The sequence below is a fragment of the Ctenocephalides felis genome, unplaced genomic scaffold (genome assembly GCF_003426905.1).
Source record: "Ctenocephalides felis isolate EL2017-DRISC unplaced genomic scaffold, ASM342690v1 CF-g0.4_SCAFFOLD_01170, whole genome shotgun sequence".
Taxonomy (NCBI): domain Eukaryota; kingdom Metazoa; phylum Arthropoda; class Insecta; order Siphonaptera; family Pulicidae; genus Ctenocephalides; species Ctenocephalides felis.
In genome coordinates, this window is record NW_020537324.1 from 73,216,002 (window position 1) to 73,226,892 (window position 10,891).

General features: G+C 27.8%; 1 protein-coding gene across 1 annotated transcript in view; it reads right to left on the minus strand.

Annotated features, from left to right (window-relative positions):
* The window catches only part of LOC113367634 (microtubule-associated protein futsch-like), a 53,677-nt gene extending 43,088 nt beyond the window's left edge, over positions 1 to 10,589 (minus strand). Inside the window, 1 exon segment of the mRNA XM_026609224.1 lies at positions 10,400 to 10,589. Coding sequence (XP_026465009.1) covers positions 10,400 to 10,589 — 190 coding nt within the window.
* Positions 10,590 to 10,891: the final 302 nt, after the last annotated feature.

Consider the following 10,891-nt stretch of genomic DNA (forward strand, 5'->3'; position numbering starts at 1 on the left):
ATACGATGAAGTATTATAAAAACAATAAACCCCATTAGTTTGTCTGTATTTTGTCAATACAATCAAACTGGAAGTTTTATACACTTTCTATAGAAAACATGGTATAATCCAATCCAAGTCTTTTTTTGATATAGAATATTGTATCAAAACAATTATTAAAATGTATTGTGGTAATAGACAAACTAAATTACACATATTACTAAATTATTCATATTTTTTCTACAATTTTATTGTTAGATTGTAATAATTAATTTTCATTAGTTGAGGTTATGGTTATATCTTCATATAAATTAGTAGTAAAAACTGTGAAAAATCATGTATTTGCTGTATGATTAGGCGTTTTACATATAAAACCCAACTTCAAGTATATATTATCCAGATTATATTATATATTATCCAGATAATATGATAACGTTGTGCGTTTTTTAGGTTAGGTTTGACAGTTTTTACCACCAATTCATATGAAGATAGGACAGCATCTGAATTATAATTATTAGGGCTGTATGCAAATACAATCACGGCTCTAACAAATACTTATAAAAATCGACCTATTGACTACGTTTTAAGCTTCTCAGATTCTTTTGGATTCTGGATTTGAGCCACAGCAACGCGTTGCCGGGCTAGCTAGTACATATATATATATATATATATATATATATATATAATGAATTAGAATATGAATACGAATGAAAGTATCCTATATGTTTCTCCTGGCTCTACACTACCTCCCTGCCAATTTTCATCTAAATCGGTTCAGCCGTTCGTGAGTTACAAGTATTGCTACTTAAGCAATCTTCTTTTATATATATATATATTATATATATATATATATATATATATATATATAGATTAGGTTGGTCCTTAATATGGATATTTTTGAATTTTTTGCTCCCAGGGGCTCAAATGCTTCCAAATTGATAAAAAACAAATCTCTCAAAGTTTTAGGTCATAATATTAACTATAAGATAGTCTGCAATCCAAAAAAAGTTTCTTTCTTCTTAAGTAAATACTTATTTTATAAAATACATCATATTTTTGTTGTAATTTTTTTAGTCATGATCAAAATAAGCAAAAACAATGTTATTCTCAAAATTTTGATACACTTTTCGCTAAGTTATAAAATTTTAAAAAAACAAATGGAATTTTATCCATGTTATTTCCATAAGAAACTTTGGTTGGAGTGCGTTTCAGAGATTTTTTTTTATCATTTTGGAAGCATTTGAGTTTCTGGGTGCAAAAAAGTATCCATATTAAGGACTACCATAATAATATATATATATATATATATATATATATATATATATATATATATATTTATAAATCTTATATATAAAAATGAATCGAAAAATGTGTTGGTAAGCGCATAACTCAACAACGCCTGAAACAATTTGGCCAATTCTTTTTTTAAAATGTTTGTTGAAGTCCAAGGATGGTTCTTACGGCGAGAAAAAATCGAATAATTGCCGGGAAAACCCTTGAAATAACCCTTTCTTTTTCTCAGACCAACGTTTTCTAACTAAAATCAATAGTAGAATCAATTTGAGCTTAATTGCTATTATATAAAGTTCATATTAAATTACAAGCACTCACTGTATACTCCTCCTAAACGATTATTCGGATTTTGAAAAATCCGAATTTCCTTTGCTAATGAAATTTTCTAGGATGTATGTGATCATAAACTACTGGGATGTATGTGCAATATTGTAGAAATAAATGAAAAGAATTGCAAAATCGACATGTCATTGTTTGCATTGAAAACAAATGAAAAATATCATCTGCCAAAAAATTCAATTTACTTATGAACCTAGACAATATTAGAATATGTATAATAAATTTATGATTATTTACATTATTATATGCCAGAAATTAAAATAATATAAAATACAGTATATGTATGGCAGATTAAATGATACACATATGAACTTGATATAACAAATTAATTCACTTAAAATATAAAATTAAGTATTAATCAGAGCCCGTCCTTCCTTTAATGCGATGCATGCGAAAAATACGAGCGCACGCCTTAGGGGGCGCCAACACAAGATTCGGATATTAAATTTTCAATAAAGTTTTTTTTATTATATAATTTTTTTGCATCTTTCACTAATATTTCCACAATATTTTTAAAATTCGTAACAATTTCACTTTATAACAACAAATGGGAAAGTAATGATGAATACATACAATTCGGCCCTCACGATATCGATTAGGAGAAGTTTAATATGCAATTTTGAATATCTTAAATAATAAAAAATTAAATTAATTCAATCCAACATGAAGTATCAGTGTTATCTTATGGTTATGGTTATGTCATACCGTTTAAAAGACTTCAATTTCCAATAAAGTGTGAGAATTGAGACTCATCATTTTATCTAAAGCAGTTCTACATTTAACATCGCTTATATTATAAATATATATGCATTTTGGCGTGAAGAGTAATTTGAAAAACAATAATTATTATTTATAGGAAAACGGTAAATGTTTGTATATTATATTAAAAAATTGTAGACATGGGTACAGGACAACGTCTGTCGGGTCATCTAGTATATATATATATATATATATATATATATATATATATATTTATATATAAATACATACTGATATACATTATGTATCTATTCCTTTTTGCATAAATTTAGCATTTTCTATATCAAGACTTCACATTTTCAATATTCTCATGCATTTCTGATGTACGAGTATTTATATAACCGCAAAGAGAAGATTTGCATCTTGTGCAAACATTAAATTGGTCACAAAACAAGAAGAACATTACGTTACTACCAGAGAGTGCAATGACTTTGAAACAACTGCAGCTATAGCTATAGCTGAAACTATTTTAAATAAATAGAGAGCTAAGAAGTAAAAGATATTTGGAATCAGAATAACTAGATAAACCGACAGACGTTGTCCTGTAGGGTAGAGCGGGGCTAGTTGAGCATAGAGGCAAGTTGAGCAATCGAAATATCTCGAAAACTATTTACTGTCCATTTAGGCATTATATGGCGGAAAGATAGAGGTTTGGGAGAAATAAACATCCCGCGATCGCTAGTGGCCGCTGGACAAATGAGTGAGGCTCACGGCCGTTTTGTTTATTTTGAGACCAAAAAGTAAAAAAGTAAATTATCACGAGTTTTCGTCTGGTTTAGTCAAATGTTATTTATTTTTGATCAGGTAAATGTTATTCTTCCATATAATTATAGTACTTTAAATATGCACAGAGATTCTGGGTATAATTCTCACGGTTTTTTTATAAACTCACTTTTATTTTGAAATTCCGAGTTGGGGTTAGTTGAGCATAGTTGCTAAACTTGTTCTTTCACTAAGACAATTACCATTAACTTCCAGAAATTAATTATTATTTTTAAGATTTAAGCTAAGTCTATGAGTAATAATATAAAGAAATAATGATTTTAAACAAACATACTGAATATAATGGTAAAATAATTCCTAAGATACGATATTGTTTTGTTGATCCTACTTTTGGTTAATTATTCAAAGAAAATTACTATAAGTTTTGTTTTCTCTGTCAATAAAGACTATAAATATAGAACTGGTTATTAAAAACTAATTTTCTTATATATTTTCTCAGTGCTCAACTTGCCCCACCTATGGGGTACATTGAGCATACTTGACTTTTTGCATTTAAACAGCTGTAGCTTTTAAATTTTACTTATTGCCAAAAAATAGTATTAACATTTTTGTTAAGCGATAAACAACAAATCCATTAAGCCGTATAGCAATTTATTAAGACTTTTCATTGAGGAGCTACATCCGTTTAAGTAAAAAGTTGCTCAACTAGCCCCGCCCTACCCTACCCACGTCTACAATTAAAAAGTTCCAAATTTTTTAATATCCTATTCTGTAATTTTTAATATCATATTTGATGTCCTGCCTTTGTGATTCATTTATGGTCTTAGCATAAGCAGTATAACAAATTCAGAAAAAATAATATAGTATCTGCGGTAAAAGAGCAATATCACACTTAATTTTACCACACAACATAATTGCTTCAATAATTTAGTCTATAATTTTCATAATTTTGTACGATATATTAGTTGCTTTTTGGCAAATATAGTTTCTAAAGTACATTTGTCTTACTAATAATTTAATAAAACATTATTGTTTATGTTCAAATCTTATGTGAAATAATTTGTAAAATCTAGTTGATATGTGCACTATTCAATCTAAGATCAACTTGCTAAATATTCCATATTCAATGCCAAACAAATGAATTTTTGACACATGAAACAAAATTCTAAATCGTTTTTTTTTAATAAGTAGAAATATTTTTTTATTCTGTTAAATAATTTAGTAAAGTAAACCAAAATGCGATATGCATAAGTTTAAAAAATAATGTATATGCAATTTTGGACTTGTTGCGTTATTTATTAAACTGAATTATATAATTTCATCTGCCAAACATATACTGTTGACTGTATCTTATATTATTTTAATTTTTGGCACATCTCTGCTGCTTTTCGGCTATAATAATGTAGACATTACATTTTTCTTGTATATTATATTCTAATACTATCTAGGATCATAACTTCTGCTAAACTTAAATTTGAAGTGAATTGACATTTCTAGCAGATGACAGTTCAAATGTTTTCAATGTCAAACAATGATAAGTGATTTTTTATATTTTAATATTCTAGGAAGTTCTCTATCTAGCTCTACTATTATTATTCCAAAATAGTGTTTGAAACTTTATTTTATCATTTTGCACAGTAAGAAGCGTTTGGAAATAGCAGATAACAAGAAACAGCTGTAAAACTCCAGCGAATGTTTATTACCCGACAGCCCAAGTCGAAGATTTAGTGTTTATTTATAGATTTTAGACAAAATTTATTGCATAAGATATAATAGAAAATTTATTTATATTTTGCCACTAAATGAACTTTCGAGATGAGATTTTACTCGATTATATTGAAGCTAGTTGGTATTGATATTTTGCCTTGAGGCAAGTTACATGAACTTCCCGATATGTGTAAATAGTCGATTTAATCAATAAAAAATAAATTTATTCATGAATTAAAAGTATTCCGAGTGGATTTATTACACATAATTGAAAACGAACAAACACGTCAACTCTTAGTATTTTCTAAAAGCAAATTTTCAAAAATCAATAATTTTTATAATTGAACCAGATTCCGTAGGACTTTATTGGTTTAGTATGTTCATTAAGACCAAGTACTCTGTCGTTATACCAAGTAAATAGTCTAATTTTAATTTTAACAAACGTCAAAAAACTACTCATTTCCTCAAACTTTGATAATTTTTTTAAATTAAACTACTTGTCGTAAAATGGTCAGTCATATTATTAAAAACTTAATACGAGGATTAATAATTCGTATTATGGCATCATCTATTTATATAGTATCAAGAAGGTACAGAGATAATTCAATTAAAATTTATAAATTAATAAAAATTTTGAATTAGTGGTGCATGGCATCGTGCCTTAAGGCGAATAGCTAGAACTTCCAGTACCAGAATTAGATATTTGAGGAAAAAATCAGTAATCAACAGATATTGATCAATGATTAATAACAATTGTTTTAAACATTTTCAAATAGATAATTATAATCAATCACTATATATTTTATCGTTCATAAAATATACAGTGACGATCTTATCGCTCAAAACACTTGAGAAAGTTTACATTAGCAAGAGGTGCCGAATAAATCCATCTGAGGATATATTTCTTACGATCAGAATAACGCATTTGAAATATATACATTTTCAAACTGAATTGTAAATTTAAAATTCATATTTGAAGTATAAAACTGTATATTTTTTAAAATTTTGAAAAGAATTTGTTTGTGAAAATTTTCAAATTTGCTGGAACCGTATAAGTAAACTTTAAAAATGAACAATCTTGGTACAGAACCCAAAAAAATGTGTACTCAATTTTATAAATTTTATCAATTATCTGATAATTTGATGTTCATTTTTGATCGCCAAATGGCATTTTTTTTACTTTTTTATTGGATCTACGGAGACGCTGGACCTGCCTATAAAAAAATTTACCAGTTGTGTATTTTATCAATACAAGAAAAATGTTTTTTAAATTTTCACTTTTTGCCCCATATCTCCAAAACGGTTAGACCTGCCTTTGCCAAAAACTAATCAGCACGTCTCCTTATCAATACGAATCGAATGTCTTTTTAATCATTCAAATCGGTTGAACCGTGTTCCCGAAATCGTCGACAAAAAATTTGTATCCGCACACACACACGCACTCATCCATTTTTTCTAAGGTATGCCAAAATGTTCAGAAACCTCTGAAACGTAAAGATATGCAAAAATTTTTATTTTCGATTATTTTGCGATTCCTATAGCTTACTCTACGGAAAGTTAATTATTATGAAAAAAGTTATATGACACAATATTTTTTTCCTACTGAATTTACATTTTCACTTGTGGTATTTTATATGAAAATATCTTCAGGTGAGTATATTTAATAAACGTCGGAGTTGATACGAATATCGGAAATGTAGGTCGATTTTGCATAATCCAATCCATCGTCGGATATCGATGTTATTTCAAGCGATATCGATATTTAAATTTAATATCTGCTACTCGAAAGCGATGATGAAAAAGATAAAATTCTGAGGATAATCAAAAATTTAGTTGAAAATATATTAGTAACTAAAATTTTATATCATACACTTTTCACGATGAAATTGTGAAAAAAAATATGAAATTCTGAAAACCATCAAATGTCATTCCAAGAATACTGTAGTAAACAATAGAAAGTTTTTAGAAGAAATTTTGAAATTCATGAAAGCCATTTTCCTCCTTTTTTTGTCACAAATTTTGTTATGCCATAACTTTTATACTCTAAAATTTAGAGTATAAAATAGAAGTATCTAGTATTCGTCATATCTTTTGCTGAAAAACAATAATAAGTATTTAGACTCTAATACTCTAAATGCATGATTTATTTTAAATTTTTGTTAGATTTTTTCTTAAGGTTTATATATATATATATATATATATATATTATATATTATAAGTAGAATCATTGACCGGATCAAAAATATAAAACCAATAAATATGCACTTTTAAAATGGCGAAAAAGATGAGTATTTAAATTAGTATCAGAGCGTAGACTTTAAAAGTTTTTTTTAAAATTGATCATAAACATAAATTTTTCAAAGTATGAGCAGCCCCTTAAGTATTAATATATTTATTATTTATGTATAGCGTTTTAGTTTATCATTTTGAATATAAGTATTGAAACATGTGACCTTTTACAGTGAATATTGTCTATCACTGCTCTAACAAGTTCGTTTCTGAAAATTTTCCATCTCGCGGAAGGCAAAGTAGATATCAAATCAAATTCGGAAGCAAAACTGCCTCAAAAACTATACACCTATATCAAATAGATATTATTGAAAAATCCTTTACTTAAAAAAAATGAAATTATATAATAATTTAAAGCAAATTAAATATCGAACTAAGAAAATAACGTGTAACAGAACTCATGAGAAATAAATACTTTCAATAATATATTTTAACAAATAGAATAGTTTTCATACTACATTTTAATTAAATATTAATAATTAAATATTAAATTTTATAAATTGGGATACACAAAAAGGAAAAATTACACAAAAAGGGATACCAATGGGTAAAATCTTAGTCTTAACTTTACATATTGTCATTCGTAATTACTAAATGATTTTTATATTTGATTGAAATTGAGTCTTGAGAAATAAAAAAAAATATAAAACGCTTACAAAAACTGAAGTTTAAATCATAAAGTGGAAACTTGGAAACATTGCATTCATTTGTTAATTAATTCCTTATTTAATCCTTAAATTTTTTTTATCAATTTTCAGCAAACTTATTAAAAGTTATTAAATATATTATTGTATTTATACCGCAAAAAATATTATTTTTTATATTTTTAATTGTCCGTAGGGGAGTATAGTAGAATAGTATTCGTAAAAAAATCAAAAATGAAAATTATTCCATATCTTACGTTTCAAAGGTTTCTGAGCATTTTGGCATACCTTAGGAAAAATGGAAGTATGTGTGTGTATGTTTAGATACTATTTTTCGTCCACGATTTCGGGAACACGATTTAACCAATTTGAATGATTCACAAAACATTCGATTCCTATTGATGAGTAAATGTGCTGATTAATTTTTGGCAAAAGCAGGTCATGCCGTTTCGAAGATACAGAGCTAAATGTGCAAAAATGACAGTTTTTGAGAGAACTAAGCTTGTCACAACAAAATAATTACTTTTGGAAAAAAAAATTTTGTCTTTAATTTTTTTTAAAAAAATTTTTTTTTTCAAGAAAAAACTTTTTTTTTGTATATTGAAAATAATTCAGATTTTATTTTTAATTCTGTTCTAATATACTTTAAATAAATAATTTTAACATTGCAATTCAGTTTAAATAATTATTATAAATATTAAACAATGTTACAATACTTATAAAAATCTATTTGAAAACATTTAATATTCCTCGATCATTACAGTATTTGAAATAATAATTGAAAAGGTTTAAAATGTCTCGAATATTTCATTACGGTACGGGAAATTCCAACAATTTGCCTTAAGGCACGATGTCATACACAACTAGTTGATTTTTGAACGATTACTATAACTTACCCTACGGAAATTCAACAAGAACAGTAAATACAAACTTTTAATTTTCTAAATTTGTATAACGATATTCAAAATTTATTAAAGTTTCGAATAAAAGGTTGAACTTTTAGATCATTCGAGCACCTGACAATGCTCTATAATTAATGCAATAGAGTATATTAAAAGCCTGTTTAAAAAATATCAATTAAACATTTTTAGTAAAATCCCTAGCATTTTAGTTAATAATTTTAACTAAATAGCTAACTCTCAATTTCGGTTGATTAAGTCAAGTTGGAAAGTGCATGCTACTTGACTTACACCTAGTTGAAAAATACTTCATCAAATACCGAAAAACTATTTAAAAAAAAATTTAATATCAATAAAAGAAATTAAATGGGTGACAGAAGACACGAGAAGTAAATAGCTTTAAAGACCAACAGAATATGATTATAAAAAATTTACTTCCAGAAAATATTTTATACTAGGTATAGTACCTCTTTCCCATATTCCGTATCTATATATCAATATCCATCGATAAAGCCATAATCGCCACCATATACCGTTTTCGTTTTCCGGCTTTTCTAAAGGAAATACGTTGGTACGTGATGAGAGAGTTTTTCCTTAAATATTGATCTCATATCGCCCAATGACAGCTAAAGTGCTTCGGACACTTATTCTCTTCATGTGGGATATGTGAAATCTATAGTCGGGGGGGGGGCTTATGTAACGCAATAGCCAAAAAAAAAACAGATCGTGATAAGTAGAGAAATATATAGTGTGGTGATATGAGAGATGTTAAAGGACTTGTAAAGACAAGGAAATTGACGTGGGAATAAATATTGAAGTTGTTGGTGGTTGGTTGGCAATTTGCCTTGGATGAACAACTTGATATTAACACTTTCGGGACGGCACCGATTTCAAAACACTCTACTGTACCGGCTGTAAACTTGATTTCATTGTGTATGTTATGCAATTTGTTTGATAAAAATTTGTGGTCATTAAAGGACATACATTTATAATATTAATTTATTTTTGATCATTTTATAAAGAATGCTAACGTTCAAAACAATTTCCAAAATGCATAGCTGGTTGATTTTGACATGTTTTACAATAAAATGTTGTTCGCCGCCTTCCAGAATATGCCACTGATTAGTCAGTATTTGTTCATTTTTGTGCTGCCATTATGGTTTGTTTTCTCTATTATATTGTCTAATAATTCATTTGTAAAATATAAAGTAAAATAATCTATTGGATGTCTTGTATTGCTTGGTACTTGTAGTCGGGGTGCTTGTTGATGTATGTCAAACTCGATTATTGAAGGAGAATCGGCACATTCGCTTATGTCTTCCCGCTCTTCATTAATTGTGTCGAACTTCTTTTTTTTTGTTGGTTGGATAATATCATCATCACATTCATCACTATAATAGGTGCGAATAGTAATTTCGTAAAATTTGTCTGCATGACTGTCTATTTGAAACTCATCTTCACCACTGCTTAATTCACAAAATTTACTAGTCGTTTTGCCATATTTAAAAGCGCTCGGTCGTTTTAAATATTAAAAAAAAGACCATATAGCAAAGAAAAAAGCTAAAAATACTACTAAAATAACTTAAAATTATTTTCAAAATACAACACTGTTTTTGACTGCTATATGTAATTTATACAACTTTGCGATGCAAACTGAGTCATTGTTTATAGAATAGCCTGTGTCTCACAGAGTATGTTTGTCCACTGAGGTGGACAGCCGTCCCCAAAGTATTAACATGAATTTGGTGAAGTATTAGTATTATTTACCTGTAATATCCAGCTGCCGTTCCCCTGGAAGGCGTATCCTGCATGCACTATGTGCCTGTGTCTGGTGAAGCTGGACAGCAGATTGCGCATACATTGCACCAGGGTATTGGTCTGAGGCTGGATCAGGATCTCGGTCACCAGGTTCTCGGTGGCGTATTGGATCAGTCTCTCTCCTTAAAAAAAAATGCATCAATCAGCAAACATTATTAGGAACAAGGTAAAACACTATGAACACAAGGGTGGTCCTTAATATGGAAGTTTTCGAATTTTTTTGCTCCCAGGAGCTTAAATGCTTCCAAATTGATAAATACAAATTCTTTGAAAATTTTAGCTCTTAATATTAACTTTAAGATAGTCCGCACTCCAATAAAAGTTTCTTGGCTTTTCTTTATAAGTAAATACTTATTTTATAAAATATATCAAATTTGTGTTGTAATTTTTTTTTGTTTATGATCAAAATAAGTAAATACAATGTTATTCGCAAAATTTTGA